The sequence below is a fragment of the Zingiber officinale genome, chromosome 9B (assembly GCF_018446385.1).
Source record: "Zingiber officinale cultivar Zhangliang chromosome 9B, Zo_v1.1, whole genome shotgun sequence".
In the NCBI taxonomy this organism is placed as follows: domain Eukaryota; kingdom Viridiplantae; phylum Streptophyta; class Magnoliopsida; order Zingiberales; family Zingiberaceae; genus Zingiber; species Zingiber officinale.
In genome coordinates, this window is record NC_056003.1 from 109,090,580 (window position 1) to 109,110,524 (window position 19,945).

At 36.0% G+C, this 19,945-nt stretch overlaps 2 protein-coding genes across 3 annotated transcripts; both read left to right on the forward strand.

Annotated features, from left to right (window-relative positions):
• Positions 1-11,550: 11,550 nt before the first annotated feature.
• LOC122023752 lies at positions 11,551-12,219 on the forward strand. The gene is made up of 2 exons (XM_042582048.1): positions 11,551-11,768; positions 11,849-12,219. Exons 1-2 carry the CDS (start codon positions 11,634-11,636, stop codon positions 12,101-12,103), a joined length of 390 nt encoding a protein of 129 aa, XP_042437982.1. The 5' UTR covers positions 11,551-11,633; the 3' UTR covers positions 12,104-12,219.
• Positions 12,220-12,848: 629 nt separating this feature from the next.
• Positions 12,849-17,868, forward strand: LOC122023750 (15-cis-zeta-carotene isomerase, chloroplastic-like). 2 transcript variants are annotated; one of them, XM_042582046.1, is made up of 4 exons: positions 12,849-14,164; positions 16,864-17,010; positions 17,164-17,373; positions 17,457-17,868. In XM_042582046.1, exons 1-4 carry the CDS (start codon positions 13,733-13,735, stop codon positions 17,790-17,792), a joined length of 1,125 nt encoding a protein of 374 aa, XP_042437980.1. In that variant the 5' UTR covers positions 12,849-13,732; the 3' UTR covers positions 17,793-17,868. The 2 variants fall into 2 exon arrangements, with proteins under 2 accessions (XP_042437980.1, XP_042437981.1); XM_042582047.1 differs by having other exon boundaries at positions 17,469-17,868.
• The last annotated feature ends 2,077 nt before the right edge of the window (positions 17,869-19,945 follow it).

A 19,945-nucleotide genomic window follows, 5' to 3' on the forward strand; every position in this document is an offset into this window, starting at 1 on the left:
TTCTTGTCGTCAGTATAATTAGTCTTATTATTTGCTTTCACTTCAATTGTATTTCAAAGCTGTAATTCTTCTTGAGATACTATAGTTGTTGCTCATTGAAAGCGGTCAACGACTACGGGCCTTCGAGTAGGAGTTGAGATAGGCTTTAAACGAAGTAACTTCTCGCATCTTCTGTGTGTTTGTGCATTTTACTATTTCCGCTACGTTATTACTCGTGTTTTACAAAATCGAAAAGTGTGAAAGCCACGAGCGCTATTCACCCCCCCTCTAGCGTTTTCGATCCAACAATTGGTATCAAAGTGGGGCCGTTTTGAATTGGTGCAACCACCATTCAAAGCAATTTTACGTGGTCGTTTTAATCTTTTCGGAGTCAATTAGAATTAGCTTTGTAGCTACATTCTAATTCTTTTTAACGAATCAATTTTGCTCAAGACTGGTGCAACACCACTCGAGTTCACAAATTCTTAATTTTATTTCCCGCACTACTAATCAAAGACCTAATCTTGGGATATTTTTATTTTTTGTTGTTGCATATCACAAATGGCCCAACAAGAAGGTTTCAGCACCGTTCGCCCCCCACTTTTCTCCGGAGAAGACTTCGGATATTGGAAGGGGCGAATAGAAACCTTCCTCAAGATATAGTTCGACACGTGGATGATTATCAAGACTGGACTACAACTGCCATCCGATGAAGAGGGCAAGCCGACACCCTGCGAAAAATGGGAACCGACCATAATCAAGAAGGTGGAAGCTGATGCCAGAGCAACCTGCACCCTCCAGTATGGACTGACCAAGGAGGAACTCAATAGAGTTGGACCATTCTCCAGCGCAAAAGAGCTTTGGGAGAAGCTGATCGAACTCCACGAGGGCACCTCCGACACTAAGGTAAGCAAGAGAGATCTCTTGTTCAATAAATTATATAATTTGAAAATGCAGGAAGACGAGACGGTAAACCAACTTCACGCTTGTATACAAGACATACTAAACTCCCTCCACGCGATCGGGCAAAAGGTCGAGAACAGGGACATCATAAGGTATGCACTTAGTGCTTTTCCGAGGAGCACATTGTGGGCATCAATGGTAGATGCCTACAAAGTCTCCAAGGATTTATCTTCCATTAGATTAGATGAGTTATTTTGTGAATTTGACCTTTATGAGCAGTCTAATACACAACCACCCGAGAAAGGTGTAGCTTTGCTTGCAGGTACCAGTAGAACACGCGAACCAAGATCACGACGAAGAACCGAGCCAAAGTCAGAACCAGAACTAGACTCAGACGATGAAGATGACGAACTAACAACCGAACTCGTGAACTTGGTAAAAAAGCTCTACAAGAAGAAGAAGGGCTTCAACAAGAAAGACCTAAAGAAGGCAGTATAATCAAAGGAGGGTCAACCGAGCTCGAAGGTCAAATTTGAGGTGATCTGCTACGGATGCAACCAGAAGGGGCACATCAAGGCCAACTGCCCAAAGCAAAAGGATGCAAAGAAGCAGAGGAAAAGGAAGGTACTCAAAGCGACTTGGGAAGAATCGTCAGAAGAAGACACCGACGATGAACTCGATCAGACGAGTCTACTTGCGCTGATGGTCCGAGACCAGATTGAACTGTCTGAGAGCGAGAGCGAGTCAGAAGCCGAGTCCGAGCGAAGCCACGGATCCGTATCCGTTTCCGAAGGGCTTGATTCCTCTGTAAGTATCCCTCGACTAAACAATCTAGTCATTATTTATTACGAAAATTAGCTAACTCTAATCTTAGAATTAAGTCACTTCTAAAAGAAGTAGTTGTCCTTAAAGAAATGACTAACTCCGAACCTTTGCCTGAACCAGTTCAGACTGGAAACTCGACTCAAGTCCAAAAACTTGAGGAAGAGAATTCCAGCCTGAAAACTCAGGTCAAGGATCTGGAGAAAACATTAGAATGATTCTCTTTGGGTTCCAAGAACCTTGACCTACTTCTTAAAACCCAAAGGGTAATTTACAATAGAACTGGACTAGGATTCAAATCAAAAAGGAAATACAAATCATATTTATCACTTATACAAAGAAGAAATAGAAAAATGGTTCAAGCATGGGTCCCCAAGTCCAACCTGATCAATCAAGTTGGACTTGGACAATATTGGGTCCCTAAGGATCAAATACATTACCTCGATAAACCATATCGAGGCTATGATCCAAGGGGAGCTAAAAGGAAAATAATAAAAATAACACTAGATTCAAATTAAACTAAGAATAAAATTAAATTTAAATTATAAGTAAATTCAAATAAAATCAAATTAAATTCAAACAAAATAAAAATCCAAAGGAAGTCTCCAGAATAGTTGGCACCTCCGAAATTAATCCACCCGATAAGGGTAAACAAGAGTAGATTACCCGACCGGGTAATTAAGGTTAGATTGAAAATGAGCTAGGTTTAACATGACCCACGGTACTGGTGAAATATTGGATGATAGTACGTTGGGGAAACTTAGTCATCACATGTCTAGGAAGATACAGCTTCGACCTGGTTCATTTGGCTAAGTGGAACTGACTGAAGCTACCCTTTATGGATCCTAACCAGTTAGACCAAGGTTTTGTATTAAGTTCAATGGGTAGGAGGACTATTTGGAAAACATTGAAGGCATGGTTACTTTAATGATGTCCTTGTGACTCACCATAACCCAGAAGTTTATCCAAAGAACGTCTACTTGTTGAACCCAAAGTTAAACCTGAATCTAACACAAAGTTAAACCAAACCCTAAAATTGAACTTAATTCATCTCACATATATTGTAGGATTACCTGATTGAAAATTTAGATCGGATGAGATGACTAAGCATATTTAATTAAATTCGTAATTAAAATTAAATTCGTAATTAATATTTTTCAAAATTAATTAACTTTAAATTATTTTCAAAATTAAGTAACTTAAATTATTTTTCAAAATTAATTAACTTAAATTATTTTTCAAATTAATTAACTTAAATTATTTTTCAAAAATTAATTAACTTTAAATTATTTTTCAAAAATTAATTAACTTAAATTATTTTCAAAATTAATTAACTTAAAATTATTTTTCAAAAATTAATTAACTTTAAATTATTTTTCAAAATTAATTAACTTAAAATTATTTTTAAAAAATTTAATTAACTTAAATTATTTCTAAAATTAACTAACTTAAATTATTTTTCAAAATTAATTAACTTAATTTTTTTTTTCAAAATTAATTAACTTAAATTATTTTTAAAAAATTAATTAACTTTAAATTATTTTTCAAAATTAATTAACTTAAATTATTTTCAAAATTAACTAACTTAAATTATTTTTCAAAATTAATTAACTTTAAATTATTTTTCAAAATTAATTAACTTAAATTATTTTCAAAATTAAGTAACTTAAATTATGTTTCAAAATTAATTAACTTAAATTATTTTCAAAATTAATTAACTTAAATTATTTTTATTAATTATTTTTAAAATTAATTAACTTAAATTATTATCCTAAATTATTGTTTTTAATTAACCTAAATTTTTCGAATTTCAACTTAAAATAATTAAAATGTCTTAATTATTCTAACTTATCTAACAATCACTCAAAAGACTAGCTGATTACTTAGATTGGGTGATTAGGAAGCTTACCTCATTCAAACTGTCTTTTTATCCATAAAAAAGAATCCAATTTAACTACTTTATCTGTAGGAATTGGATCAATGGATGTTGGACAATGAATGCTCCAGACATATGACTGGAGATAGGTTGAAGTTTACTAAGCTCAAACTAAAGACCCTAGGGTCGGTTGCATTTGGCAACGACGGTAAACTTAAGGTAATCGGAAAAGGTAATATCGAACTTAACTCCGATTTTATTATTCGAAAAGTTTTATTAGTTGAGAATTTCAATTTTAATTTATTAAGTATAAGCCAATTATGTGATAGTGGTTACTCAGTTAATTTGACCAAATCTGAATGTGTAATCAAAAATATTGATAATCCAGAAATTATACTTAAGGGCGCTAGGAAATATAATATCTACACCATAAATCTACCAACATCCTCAATAAGATATTTTCTAACACAACAAGAGGAAACTGAGCTGTGGCACAGAAGATTGGGTCACACTCACACGAGACTCATTTCAAAAATGAGTCAAAACGGTCTAGTTAGAGGTTTGCCCAAACTAAAATTTATTGAAAACTAAATCTGTAATGCTTGTCAACAAGGAAAACAAACCAAGTCTAGCCACAAGTCAACCAATATAGAAAGAACTAACTCTTTACTTGAGCTCCTTCACCTAGACCTATTTGATTCACATGGAGCCAAGTCGCTAAACAAAAACCAGTACTATTTAGTTATAATTGATGACTACTCTAGGTTCACCTGGGTGAAATTTTTAAAAACAAAAGATGAAACATTTGAAGTATTTAGTAACTTTTGCAAATTAACAGAAAATGAAAAAGACACTAAAATTACAAGAATAAGAAGTGATCATGGGGGGGGGGGGGGAATTTGAAAATCAGAGGTTTACCCAATTCTGTGAAATAAATGGGTATAAACATGAATACTCTTGCCCTAGGACCCCCCAACAAAATGGCCTTGTAGAACGTAAAAATCGGACCCTACAAGAAGCCGCTAGAACCATGCTAAATGAATATAATTTAAATCATCAATTTTGGGCTGAAGCAATAAATACGGCAAACTATATTCAAAATCAAATTCTAATTAACAAACGTCAGAATAAAACCCCTTATGAAATATATTATAATAGAATTCCCAACTTAAACTATTTAAAAGTATTTGAATGTAAAGTCCATATCTTAAACACTAAAGATTATTTAGGAAAATTTACACCCAAATCAAACCAAGGAATCTTTTTAGGGTACTCTATAACCAATAGAGCCTATAGAGTCTATAATCAAAATACCAAAACAATTGAAGAAACAACTAATGTAATATTTGATGAAGAAAATAAACTATCCAATGTAAATGAAAATGTTGACATTAATCCAAGAATTATAGATGACGATGAAATTTAACCCAACACTAGAAAACTAGAGGAACTAACTCCCAACACAAACTTAAGACCAACAAGGATAGATACCTCTCACCCACCAGACCAAATCTTGGGTGACCCAAACTAGGAGTTAGAACTAGATCCTCTTACAGAAACCTGAGTCAGATTGCTCTTATCTCTAAGATTGAGCCTAAGACTATAGAAGAAGTTCTACCTGATCCAGACTGGATTATTGCTATGCAGGAAGAGTTAGCCCAATTTGATAGAAACCAGGTCTGGGAACTTGTACCTAAACTCATAGATAAATCAATAATTGACACCAAATGGGTATTTAGGAACAAGTTAGATGATCAGGGTGAAATAATAAGAAATAAGGCCAGACTAGTAGCCAAAGGGTTTAGTCAAGTCAAGGGTTTAGACTATGACGAAACCTATGCACCAGTAGCTAGACTTGAATCCATAAGGATGTTGTTAGCCTATGCAGCACATAAAAGGTTCAGGTTATACCAAATGGATGTAAAATCCGCATTCCTAAATGGGTTTATTAAGGAAGAGGTCTATGTAAGTCAACCCCTAGGATTTGAGGACTTAGATCACCCAAACCATGTATTTAAACTAAAAAAGGCCTTATACGGACTAAAACAAGCCCCTAGGGCATGGTACGAACGATTATCCAATTACCTAATATCCAAGTGCTTTAACCAAGGACAAATAGATCAGACCTTATTTGTCAAAACCCTAGAAAAAGATATTTTTATAGCCCAAATATACGTTGATGACATAATTTTTGGCTCAACTAATACTAACCTCTTAAAATATTTTATTAAATTAATGGAAAGTGAATTTGAAATGAGCTTGGTAGGGGAACTTAATTTTTTCTTAAGCTTACAAATTAAACAAACGAAAGACGGAATCTATATCTATCAAACTAAGTATGCTAAGGAACTAATTAAAAAATTTGGCATGAAAAATTCAAAAATTATAAATACCCCAATGACAACTAATGTCAATATTGATTCCGACCCAGAAGGAAAACCAGTAGATCCAAAATACTATAGGAGTGCAATAGGTAGCTTACTCTGCCTAACTGCAAGTCGACCAGATATATTATTTGCAGTTGGTATGTGCGCAAGATACCAATCTTGTGCAAAAGAGTCACACCTATCATATGTCAAAAGAATACTTAGGTATATAAAGGGAACACTAAATGTAGGACTATGGTACCCTAGAACTTGCACCCTTGACCTTTTTGGCTACTCTGATTCAGACTATGCCGGGTGCAAGTTAGATAGAAAAAGTACAAGTGGGAGCTGCCAAATTCTAGGTCAGTGCCTAGTAAGCTGTTCAAGCAGAAAGCAACATTGTGTTGCTCTATCCACCACTGAAGCTGAATACATAGCACTAGGAGAATGTGCTTCCCAACTTTTGTGGATGATGCATACACTAAAGGATTATCAGCTAGAATACAAAAATATAAAAATTTTAATTGACAATATAAGTTCAATTAACTTAACCAAAAATCTAATTCACCACTCCAGGACCAAACACATAGAGGTAAAACACCATTTTGTAAGAGATCATGTGACTAAGGGTGAAATTGTACTCAGCTATCTTGAGTCCAAGTCAAACCTAGCTGACATTTTCACTAAACCCTTACCTGAACTTGAGTTCAGTGCACTTAGAAGGCAAATAGGAATGTGTTGGGTAGAATAATTTTTGATTTTTAAATCAGCTTCGTACAGTTTTCAAAATCATCGTATGTTTTAAAAATTCTAGGAAAATATTGTTTTTAAAATTCCAATTTTACTAGACTTTCAAAAATATGGAATTAGCTTAAGTTCCACCTTAGAAATCATGCTCCCCTAGAATTCAGCCAGAGCATCTCACAAACACCTAGGATTAACTTGTTTGTGTTTGAAAAACATAGAAAGGAGTGAGATGCATAGGGTACAGCCTGGACTCAAGCATGCTTATATCTGTGCATCAATATGAGTCTGGGCGTTAAATACCTAGTTAACAGTAATCAAGTCAAGTCTTCCAGCGCTAGTCAAATCTAACTGGATCTATAGACTTAACTTGACTAACCAAGCGAAAGTTGTTACCCTCTAGGTGATCAGCTAGTAGCTAAATGGTTGGACATGTGGCTAAGTACTTGACACTTTTGAGCTCATTCAGGCATGAACATTAAGGCTATGATACCTTACTTAAAGAGAAATTAGCTAATTTACAATTAATCTAACTTCACTCATACTTGGACATTAAGGATTTAAGCTCCTCTCTTGCCCTCAAAAACATTAGATTGATTATTTATGTAAAATAAAAAGTCTTTTCAAATTTAGCTAAGTTTTCAAAACTTTAACCTTCAAAAGTCATTTTTGTACTTTATTAAGCTTTCAAAAGTTGTTAATTACCAAAGCTTTTTATCTAAGACTTTCAAAACACACTATTTTGAAAAATTAACTAAGTATTTTCTAACAGATTCACAAAACTTAGCTAGAAACAAAAGTTTTTCAAAGAATTAAACTAAGTTTCAAAACTGGCTAACGCTACACTCCAAAATCAACCTTTTAATTAGCCTTTTAAACTCAGTTGAAAGAAAAACCTACTCTTTAGCTAAGAAAATCATTTTCTTTCTCTTAAAGTTTCATACAAATTTCTATGCTATAAAAGAATTTTTTTTTTTTTTTGCAAAATTAGTTAAATGAAGTTTTAGAAAACTAACTTAAAGCTCAAACTAGTTTTAGCAAAGTGATTTTTTCTTTACTTAGTCTTCTTCCTTTCTTTGTGAAAAGTTAAAAATGTTCATTCTTTTTGATAAATGGCAAAATAGGAGAGTAGAAAAGAAATTCAACACAACGAAAATCTAAAAGGCCATTATTAAGGGGGAGCCTGACAAAATTTAAGCTTTAGCTTAACCATGCGTGCATTCAAAATTTATTAAGCATACTTGCTTAAATTTTATACATCTATTTTACTTAGCTTTGAATTTCAGTTGCCATAATAAAAAAGGGGGAGATTGTTGGTGCGGGAAGCATTCGATGATCGACCGTTGTTTTGATAATGGCAAAGGAATTCAAAGTTAAGTTGTTTTTTAATCTAATGCACTTAATTGAGTGTTTCATGAAAGTCCTAGCTGTGGTTAGGCAAATGAAAAATCCTAGGGGGTGGTAACCCTAGGTCATAGGGGGTGGTAACCCTATGCGGAAAGTCTTGGCGGATCGAGAGCTTTAGGCAAAAGTCCTAGGGTGGGTAACCCTAGGTGGAAAGTCCTGGTGTCGCGAACCAGGTGAAAGACTGGACCAGCCGGGAAGCGGAAGTCCAGCAGAAAGTCCAGAAGCTCCGAACACTGAGTAAAAGTCCAGTCGATCTGGAGGATCGCACTGGCAACAGGTAAATCTCCAGAGTGGAATAGGTGATGACGCGTTCCCCGCAGAGGGAACAGTAGGCGTCGGGTCGACCTAGGGTTTCCGGTTGGAAATCTGAAGTCAGACCCGGGTAGTCCGATGACTGTCGACAATTTCATTTATTATGTTATTTCTGTACTAACTTGGTTTTGTAGGATGTGTTTTGTATTTGTGAACTAACATGTTTTGCAGGGCCAAAATTCAGAACTTAGCCTCGAATGAACAGTGTCCGAGGCGCCTCCATGGGGCTTGGAGGCGCCTCGGGTGCTAGTCGAAGACAGCTGTCCAGAGATGCTAGAGGCGCCTCAAAAGGGCTTGAAGGCGCCTTGGAGCTGGGGTTCAAGGCGCCTTGGACTTGCCTGAAGGCGCCTTGAGGAGGATAAGCGCAGAAGGAGTCTGCGCTGATCCGTGCGACTGACTCGCTGAGTTTGAGGCGCCTTGGAGGGGTTTCAAGGCGCCTTGAGCACTGTTTAAAAGGGTGTTTCGAGCAACAGCTTAATACAACAATTTACAACCTTTCTTTCTTCATCATGCTGCTCCAAAAGACGCCCGGAAGTGCTGCTACAAGACCCCGACGACCCGAAGCTTCGAGATACTGTTCTTGTCGTCGGTATGATTAGTCTTATTATTTGCTTTCACTTCAATTGTATTTCAAAGCTGTAATTCTTCTTGCGATACTATAGTTGTTGCCCACCGAAAGCGGTCAACGACCGCGGGCCTTCGAGTAGGAGTCGAGATAGGCTCCGAACGAAGTAACTTCTTGCGTCTTATGTGTGTTTGTGCATTTTACTATTTCCGCTGCGTTATTACTCGTGTTTTACGAAATCGAAAAGTGTGAAAGCCACGAGCGCTATTCACCCCCCTCTAGCGCTTTCGATCCAACACACAACCCCGCTTCAAATAGCTTGAATCCCTTGCTCAATAAACCCCATTGGTTTCCTACAAAATGAGGCGAAAATCATGAATATAGGGCAATCAACGAAATCAACTTCAAATATTCCTTGCCTTGTAAATCCACCTAACAAATTGATTTATAAAAACATTAGTTCCTAAAAATCATACAATAGCCATCAAAATGAGATGCCCAATAAACCAACTATCACTTACTATAAATGCCTGGCCAAATCAACTCAAAATATATTCAATGAAAGACATTCCAGTTAAATAGCTGACTTAAGAATCGACCGAGATATATTTAGCAGACAAACAGTAGACAATATTCTGACAGGTTGTCAAAGTTATCGGGAATATTCTTTGAAGATTTCCTCCTTAATTGATCAGTTACAACAATATATCTCAACAACCTCATTAAATGACTAAGACATAAGCAACAAAAGAGGTACATCTGTGGGTAGAAAAAAGATACCTCAGATTATCATAGTCGATCACCTAGACTGTACTCTTTTCTTCACCTAACAAACTCTGACACAAGGGGTCATCTCACAATCACAGAGGTTGTGAGAGGTGGTATATAAAGGGGGATCTTCTTCATTAGTAAGATATGCAATTTGCATCATCTAAGCCTTACTCTGACGCATATCCTCTACTATTCTTCTTCTTCGCCTATCTGTCGAAGAGTGTACTGACTTGAGCGCCGGAGGACATTGCCAGAGATCCCTTCTCTTGTCGTTAGCCACTAACACTTTGTCGAATTATCTGACTGTGTGCAAGATAGGAGGAAGGTTCCATTCTAAGCTAAAGAAGTCTTCTGCCGATAACAAATCATCCACCAGAGGCATCACACCATCTTCCTAACCTTCAGACAGGATCACATATTTAAGAGACTTATCTGAGATTAATTGTTAATGACTGATAATCAAATAAGTATGTCTAATTTCATCTCTTTTCTCAAGTATCTTCCGTCCACCTTTTCTTGAAATAAGAATCAATGTTTTTTCTTACTCATAATGAATATATATATGAAAAATATTGATAAGTAATTAATTGGTATAGAAAATAAAATAATTATATGAATAAAATATGAAAACTTACTGAGCTTATGAAGAATCCAAGATGAAAGGTTGTATTGAAATTACAAAATTAAAAATAAAGATGGGAATTTTATCTAGAACGTATTTTTTTTCTTCAATGCTTTTATTCATCATATATCTTCTCACCCTTTTTAGTTTTTATTTTTTATTTTTTATTTTTGTCTTTTTAAAATTTATTTGAAGGAGAAAAAGTTATTAAAAAAAAAAAAAGGTGTGGCGTTGCCCCCGTTCCTATAGCCCTACTCCTCTTGCATTGTTTGGGATGTAACACTTATGTTAAAAATTGATGTGCATAAATTAGCATAAATTCATAAACAAGCACGCCTATTTGTTCTTTAAACCTTATGGAATCATCATATCCATTAATTTTGTTTAAAATTGCTACATTTACCTAAATCGCTTTAAGTTCATACACAAACACTTATATGTATTTCTCAACCAAAGTCGGATCCTCTAGATTATAAAGTACGGTCCAGATGATGAATCACTTTATTCATAGGTGGGATTTCATGGACTCCACCTGTTATACAGGTAGGGTCCATAAAATCTCACCTATTAACAACCCCTAATCTAGGAGTGGATCAAGAGTTACGGTTCAAGAATCCCGGCTACTCTTAGCCTCCCTTAGTTCCTATGCATTCCTTTTTCAATTTAAATTGATTTAAGATAATATAACACTTTTCATTTAAAACTATTTTAATTTCATAAACAAACTCTCTTGTCCATTTACTAAATCCTTTAAAATTATTATTATTATTATTATTATTTCTTTACGTCTCTCCTTTCCAATTTATAATGAATTAGGACCATAGAATTTTTTATCCAAAACTTCAATACGGACTTCAATTACTTTAAATTAGAAAATAAGTACTTTTATGTGTTCCACGTACCCTTTAAAGTTAAAATCTATTTATTTTGAGATCTATTCAAGGTTCATAAGGAAGAAAAATGCTTTTGAATGAACAAATACTCAAAAAATATACATGAAAAAAAACAAAAAACAGAAGTACTAGAAAAATGACAACATAGATCAAAGGGCGCTCTTTTATTTATTTATTCTAAAAAATAAATGAAATTACTTTTAAATAAATGCCAATATTAAATAAATTTTGAAGGAAAAACAATAGAGCTTTAGTATAATTTAACGAAATAGCCTTAAAAAAATAAGGCTATTTCCTTCGGTCACGCACTTTCCTTTTCTTCCCTCACACTCTCCTTCTCCCTCCGCACTCCGCTCGACACTAAAAAGGAATAATGAAGACTCCGTGCCTCATCTCAGTCCCCTTCCCTTCTCCCTCATTCTCTACAGAGATGGCTTCCGCCTCTCCTTCCCTCCACTTCCTTATCTTCATCCTCCTCTTCGCCGCCCTCTCATCACTCCCAACCGAGGTGAGTTCTTCTCCGCCGACCACCAGCGCTGGATTTTCCATTTTTGTTGCTAATTGCGCGGGATTTTGTCTGATCGCAAGGCGGGCGCGCCGACAGCTTCGATGCGGCCCGCATCGACATTGCCGGGGCTGAAATCGGCGCTGATCGACGAGGCCAAGCGGCGCCGGCTCAGCAACTTCCAGATATGCGCCCTCTGCACGTGCTGCGGCGGCCCCCGCGGCCTCTGCCTGCCCTCGCCCTGCTGCTACACCATCAACTGCAACATCCCCAACCGGCCCTTCGGCTTCTGCGCCTTCACCCCCAAATCCTGCAACTGCTTCGGGTGCCATCTCTGAAACAATTCCCCCCCAAAATTCTAATCTCCGATTGCTTGCTCACTAGTCACCATATGCCGGGAGTAACACTCCCTAAAACAACTGTTTATGCATAATTGGTATTATTGGCTCACCTATGCGCTGCATTTTGTGTCCTGCTTCCTGAATTGCATTAAGTTTAGTTTAGTCGAGATATCAAGGAATGCATGCAGCCAATGTGTTCGCCTAATGGTCTCTGAAAGACTGTTACTGCTGTAAGTGAGATCTGACAGGAAGTAACATAGTTAACACTGTTGGCTGTGCGATGCATATCAATGAGGTAGCCTTGCAAAGGCATTATAAGAGGTGGGTGGGAGTTGGCTGGGGACATTAAAGCCCTATAATTATGCAGTTGGGTTGCCAATGTGGTTCCTGTGAGCGTCAGCTGCATAAACATTATTTATTAGGAAGGCTTCCTATTTGGTGGGTAATAAATTTTAAAATTGCATAAGTTGGGATGATTTTTAGAGGAATGTAAGGGTGTCTGGAACACAGCGGTAACACACCATGTGTCTTTTGTGTTGCTGGGATCATTGAAGAGAGCGCCTGTTGCTCTAAGGTCTCACTCACCATCAGAAAATTCAGATTCATAAGGTCCTGGTGTTTACACTTCATGTGTGCCTTTTTGTGTGTGTAAGTTGGCACTATACATCTAATTTATGCTGATTAATTTTGAGAATCTTCGGCCTGGTTCATGAAAATTTTCTACTGGCCTGCTGTTAATAAGAGGAACACAAATACAATACTCTTCTTTCCCTTCCTTCCTCTCTTGTTAATTAATCTTTTTTTCATCCCATCCAAACTTCCTTAAATATTTGAGAAACTGAGAGGTGTGGTTTTTTAAAACTAGGGCAAGTGTGAATTTGTGATGGATCCATAAATAAAGTTTTTTTTTAATTTGAAATTAAGTTCAATGGTTCTGTCCTCTGCATGTGGGGATTCATGAAAATGGTATAGCTAATGACCCCACAATCTTTGTTTTCAATCTGTATGTAAGTATGCACGGCAGGAAGGCCTTTTTGTGAAGAGAGGAATCTTGTTGACCACCTTATCCAGATAAACCAGCCTCCTCCATGTGCCTGGAATTCCCCTCTCTCTCTCTCTCTCTTTAACACTCTCGTCTGCCTATTAACTGTTTGAAGTTGAATATGACAGTTCGAGTTCTATGAAGATGGTTGAGCTAATCAAGAATTGACTCGTTACAGGTGTTTAACAATGCAAAATGAAATGGAATTTCTCACTGCAGAAATCTTCTAAAGTGTGACAAAAAAAAAAGATTAATTCTTTGACTAGAAACGTATGTGCTTGGTTGGATAACCATAGTGATAGTGCCACTGTGTTTTTCCTTTTTCCTGAGGCACTTAACGACTGACCTATCGACAATTGTCTGCATGATAAAAAGAATGGTTTTGTTTTACTTTAAAAACAATCTCCTTCAGAACATTTCATGAGCTAAGTGGCAGAGAAAGGAGGAAGCAAGGGCACACTATCAAAAGTACCCACTCGAGCATCTCCACATAAAGATACCATCGCAATTGTGCCGATGTAACCTTATTTTAAACAGCACATCCTCCTCCTCCGCACCAAAAAACCAATTTTTGCCTCTCGGAAATGGCGTCTCCGCTTCTCCTCTCCATCTCAACCCCTTTCCGCCTCTCCTCTCCCCATCGCTTCCCTTCTCTCTGCAACGGCGCGACCCACTCGCTCCGCCGTGCCCCTTCCCTTCCCTTTCCTCAACCCTCAGACACACCTCGCCTTTGGCGCCCCAGTCCGTGCGGTTCCCTTCGGTTTGTGGCTAGCGTTCGTGCTGGAGGGACCTCCATTGGCGGAGCGGAATCGGAGAATCCCTTGCCCGATGAATCTCCCGTCGGCGAAGATTCTGCAGCGTTCGAACTGAGGGAGCAGAAACTCTCTTCCTGGGTCTATTTCACCGCCATACTCGGTGTCGTGCTCGGTGCGCTTAACATTCTGTGGATTAGCCCGTCCACCGGGTTCGGCGCCGCATACATCGATGCCGTTTCTGGACTTTCAGAGAACCCGGAGGTGACTATGTACACAAAGTATCCGACTTACAAGCGATTAGTGTTATAACCCTTTCCATTTTTGTATACATGTTTTTTTGATCGACTTGTTAACATTTGTACTTTTCTCTGATTGTCAAGTATCCCTTTTGAGATTCTAAATAGAAAATCGGAGGAAAGAGAGGTAAGAGATAAATAAGTAGTAGTGATGATTAACTTGCATGTAATTTGATTGTTTGACTGAGACGGCTTCATTCTTTTTGAGATAGGTCTAGTGTGACATTGGAATGTTTTGAAACATGGCTTGTTATTTTTTTTTTATTTTTTTTATTTTTTACTTTTACCAGGGAATAAATAATTTATTTTCATTAGTTCGGCTGTTTGTTTATCTGCTTTAAATAGGGCTTTCTTACCTACTTTTTCATGATATCTTTGGCAGATTTATCAGTATTAAGTTTCTTTAAGAGCGTGTTAGTTTCTAGTCCCACTTTAGGTTAAGGATTCACCTAATTTGCTTCAGCTTAAGAACTATGGTATTAATAAGCAAAGTAATGCATATACTTGCTACAACTCTTGGTCATTGTATATTTGTGTGGTTACAACTACTTACAAGATCCCACCGATGGTAGGAAAACTTTGACGGCAACAGACTGTAACATCATTTGTTGCTTCAAGAAGCCAAGCTTGATACTAGGCATCAAGTCCACAACTAGTTGGGCAAAACTTAGGTTGATCATCTAATTTAACATATTCTATCACTAATGCCCCTACGAGGTCCCTAAAATTTGTTTCCATCAGGTCACTAAAAATTATACTTTGTTTTCACTAGATCACTCATTCGATACCCTTACTAACGATGATTTGGTTATTTCATGCTCTTTTTCATCCTATAAATCACTCACCTCGATGCTTACTAGGACATGCTGCAGCTTTTGACTAAGCATTCACACCATGTTCTACTAATTCTTATCATGTTAGCCTAATTGAGTCGCTTGAATACAAAAATATCAGAGGTTGGCCATGCAATTGACCCAAAAAGTTGGAAACCTAGTGGAAATATTGATGATAGCTCGGAGACAGTTTAAGAATTCAACTCCACAAAATTTACCTTTCAATCGGTTTTGCAACTCCAGTATTACTTGATGACTGGAGACACATTATTGTTTTTCTAATTTAAACAAGAATAGCCAATGATTATTTTGTTGAATTTAAAAACATTGTACATATGAAAGAATCCAAGAATTGCTTTTTTATGCTATATAGTATTGCTTTACAGGAAATGTTTTACGTTGGACTTTTTCTATGCCAATATAGTTTATGTTTTTGGTGAAATATAAATCATCTGCAGTTGGATGTTCCCATGCCAATATACTCTAGCAGAAATCGAAACTAGAGCAACATCTTAATCTTCATGTAGTTGATTGATCTGATTGGACAGACCAGATTCTCGTTTTAAAATGGTTTAGTAGTTGATGGAACTCCTAGGTCTCTTAGTATAGATTTCATGTTATTTAGAGATTTGATCAAACTTTTTCTATACTATATGGTTTACATATTGGTGAACTGTGAATCATCTGCAGTTGGGTGTTCCCATGCCAATATATTCTAGCAGAAATTGAAACTAGAGCAACATCTTAATCTTCATGTAGTTAACTCGTCTGATTGAACAGGTCTAATTCTCCTATAAATTGGTGAAGCTCTTAAAATGATGAGGTTATGAAGCATATAGCTTTGAGAATGCTAGCACTTACCCTTACATGTATGGTCCCAACGTACACATTACTTCCACTTCATTTATAACATATCATGAAAATGGCTTTGCTTGTTATCCCTAATGATTTTCTCTTTTGGTTTACTTGTGTTACTAAGATTTCCTTACTTTTTTTATTATGTTAAAATAGTTCATTCACTTTACTGCTTTTTCAACAATAAGGTCCGTTAATTGCCAATCAAAGAGAGAGGGCACTGGGAGGTATTTCATATCCTTTCAACTTTTCACTTGTTATTTAAATAACTGCCTGGGTATACTTTTAATTAAGATAATGTTACAAGTTCTGTTTTTATTGTCCACATTGTCCTGAAATTCTGGAAAATCTACTTAAGCTTCATGATGTAGCCATCCATTCATGAACTTGGTTAGAGCTAGAGTCTATTTACATTGTAAATGGTGAGACTTTGATTCCTGTTTGGTTGCCCTTGCCAAAGTAATCTTAGTTTGCTTCTGTGAAAAGTGATAGGTTTTGTGTAGTCAAGATGAATTACAACTCTCTCATTTTATTACTATCTGATGCAATCAATCAATCAAAACTATCTGATGCATTACAACTCTCTCATTTTATTACTGAAATTTGAAAATTTTTTTGGTGATAGTTGTGATCCCACCCTCTACTCAAGGGTCTAAACACTGTTGCATTTTCTGATTTTTTTTCCTCCTCTTCACCGCTTACATTCTATTTTTCTCTTTTCTTTTTGGTTTATTCTTTAAATGCTGGCCGAAAAAGTGATAAACATGCACAACTGCAAAAAAGGATTTCAAGTCTACCACATGATTTAGTTACCAGGGGTGGATAAAATCTTTGGAAAAGGCTGAGCTAGTAATTTATCTGATAAAAAGATGGATCCTTAAGTTTTTTTAGTTGCTTGTCTTCCTAAAGAGCGTCTTTCTTTATCAAGGTCTTCATTGGAGATGCAAATTACTGACTCATTTGCTTTGTTTCACAGATTGTGCTGTTGATGCTTGTTTTCATTTTTGCTGCTGTCCATAGTGGTTTGGCTAGTCTTCGAGATTCTGGTGAAAAGCTCATTGGAGAGAGGGCTTTCCGAGTTATATTTGCTGGGGTTTCACTTCCTTTGGCAGTTAGTACTATCGTGAGTCCTTTATCTCGGTGATTATGGTTGGTTTTGCTAGTACAGTTGGTGTTGCTGTATCACAGACATTCTTTATTCCTTCTCTTTTCATGTTTTTATTTTTTCGGTTTGTTTCTTATGTTGTTTTCTCAACTCCGAAGCTCTTTATTCTAGGTTTACTTCATCAATCATAGATATGATGGTACTCAATTGTGGCAACTTCAGAATGTTTTTGGAATCCATGAGCTAGTGTGGTTCTCATCCTTCATTTCTTTCTTCTTTCTCTACCCATCCACCTTCAATCTGTTGGAAGTTGCTGCCATCGATAAGCCAAAATTGCATCTCTGGGAAACAGGAATCATGAGAATCACTAGACACCCTCAGGTATTAAATTCCCAACTCGGGTGCTTCTTATTCGATCCTACTTTTCGATACTAGCTAATCCTCAACCTTTTTGATTATCTAAGATGGTCGGGCAGGTAATATGGTGCTTAGCACATACCCTATGGATCGGAAACACAGTAGCAGTGGCAGCCTCTATCGGCTTAATAGCTCACCACCTGTTTGGCATTTGGAATGGTGATAGGCGATTGGCATTGCGATATGGTAAACAATTTGAAGATTTAAAGAGAAGAACAAGTGTGATTCCATTTGGTGCCATCTTAGATGGACGCCAAAAGTTACCTGATGATTACTACAAGGAATTTCTCCGGCTTCCTTATTTGACAATCACAGCTCTGACTCTTGGTGCATATTTGGCACATCCACTGATGCAAGCGTCCAGTTCTCAACTTCATTGGTGATCAGTTGTATGCTTGTATTACTGATTATATAAATTAATTTGGGTGATGAAGAATGATGTGTCATTGCAATATTAAATTGGACAAAGATCAAAAAGCGTCCTAGGTTTATCACTCTTTTTCAAAAAAAAAATAAATAAATAAAATGAAAAGTTGAAAGGGCCCTACTGTATGATAAAACTTACTTTTTGGAGAAAATTTACTATCTCCATTAATGTATATAAAGGAACGATATCTCCTTACTTTCAGTGTAGGATAGTTCGGTGTATGAATATCCATCAATGAATATATAATTTTATCCTATTTTTTACAAGAGGTTATTTATAGGATTTAAATTCATGATCTTTTGATCACATAATAATAATTTTATCATTGCGCCAAGGCTCCCCTCCCCTTCGTAGATAGTTATAACAATATGAAAAATTAATTATTTCATTTTAATTAAAATTATTACACATAAAATATTATTATATTAAAATATTTTTAACAACTTAGTTAAAATTATTTAACTTTTATTAAAATCACCCTAGGCGGGTCAAAATCCTTTTAAAATAATTGTAAAAGCTACTAACTAATTATTAAAATTATAAAATTTAAAATCTAAATACTATTATTTTAAAATATTATTTATAAATTTAGTCAAAATTATTTAAAATAGTTGTAAAAACTACTTAATAATTATAAGTATATTCTAAAATTTGAATTTTAAATTCTGAATATTATTATATTAAAATATTTTTACGGTCAAAATATTTAAATTTCTTTAAAATTATTTTAAATGGATTAAAATCAGTTAAAAATAGTTATGGAAACTAATAACTATAGTGTTATATTACTGTTACACGTTATAATAACTACTATGTTACAACCGGTCGTAATTACTATTGACTAGTGAGGGTATTTTATTTTTGTCCAATTATATTTTTCCAAAAAAACTACGGTGGGAGATTTCACCCGTTGAAGCAGTGAAAAACTCTACGGTAAAGAACCGTAAAATTTTTTTGTCTACCATAAGAAATAATTAAAAAATAATAAAGTTGAACCAATGTCCCAAACGCACAATGCGATGATAAAAAATAAGAGGATCGCGCACGCAATGAGGTTTGAAATTCACATAGAGCACCTCATGATAGTGTTACTGACATTACTGCTGCTTGCAATAACGTAATCACATTACTAGTGTGTTATTGCTGCGTGTAGACGACTTCCGACTTCAAGCCAGGATAAATATCGTCTCGGGAGCAAATTTAGTTCTAAAAGTGTGAAAGTTATCCCTGTTTGATGCCGAAAAAAAATTGTCCACTCGACGGAGTATTGCTCTGTATAGTTTTTGCGCTCGCGACTATCGCGGCGACCGCAGCAAAAGCGTGGCTAGCGAGCGCCGGCAATTTCCGATTTTTCTGTCGTTATCATTCTTCTAACTTCAAGCCAGGATAAAGATCGCTGTGAGTTGTTTATAGATTTGTTTTTGGTTCATACTTTTTAGATGCTATAATGATATCAGAGCAAATTTAGTTATCAATGTTGAAAATTAAACTTATTTTTTTGTCCATAAAATTTTATGGAGATAAAATGGTGATGTGACAAGTCTTGACTAGAGATAGGATAGAGATAGAATTTGACGAATTGGTAAGAGTTCGTGGAGATAGAATTTATTTATTATTATTATTTTTTAAAATATCATGATTATCTCATATTAGTGCTTATCCAATAAGCCTATAAATATGTACTTCTTTTTCATGAATGAACAAGTTGAGTTTTCTATTTTCTTCTACTCCTCTTCCACATAGAGTTATTTTTCCTCTTCCATATTTTTTCTATAATTCTTTTCTTCTCCCATAATTTCTATTTCCAACAAAGTGGTATCAGAGCTATGGCTAATGGAGGTATGGTTCCCTTCCAAGTTCCAGTACTCAAAGCGAGTAATTATGACAATTGGAGTATCAAGATGAAGGCGCTTCTTGGAGCTCATGATGTTTGGGAAGTTATAGAAAAAGGCTACGTTGAGGCTCGTGACGACTCGACGTTATCTTCAACTGAAAAAGACAGTCTGAGAGATTTAAGAAAGAGAGACAAGAAGGCTCTCTTCCTCATTTATCAAGCTTTAGATGAGGATGATTTTGAGAAGATTTCAAGTGCTACTTCAGCCAAGCAAG

What these genes read in the sequence shown, in the direction of transcription:
- LOC122023752 (XM_042582048.1), top strand. Translation starts at nt 11,634, where the DNA reads ATGAAGACTCCGTGCCTCATCTCAGTCCCCTTCCCTTCTCCCTCATTC. An exon ending in TCTCATCACTCCCAACCGAG is followed by an intron (nt 11,769 to 11,848) that starts GTGAGTTCTTCT and finishes TCTGATCGCAAG; the next exon opens with GCGGGCGCGCCGACAGCTTC.
- LOC122023750 (XM_042582046.1), top strand. Translation starts at nt 13,733, where the DNA reads ATGGCGTCTCCGCTTCTCCTCTCCATCTCAACCCCTTTCCGCCTCTCC. An exon ending in GACTTTCAGAGAACCCGGAG is followed by an intron (nt 14,165 to 16,863) that starts GTGACTATGTAC and finishes TTTGTTTCACAG; the next exon opens with ATTGTGCTGTTGATGCTTGT. An exon ending in CTTTGGCAGTTAGTACTATC is followed by an intron (nt 17,011 to 17,163) that starts GTGAGTCCTTTA and finishes TCTTTATTCTAG; the next exon opens with GTTTACTTCATCAATCATAG.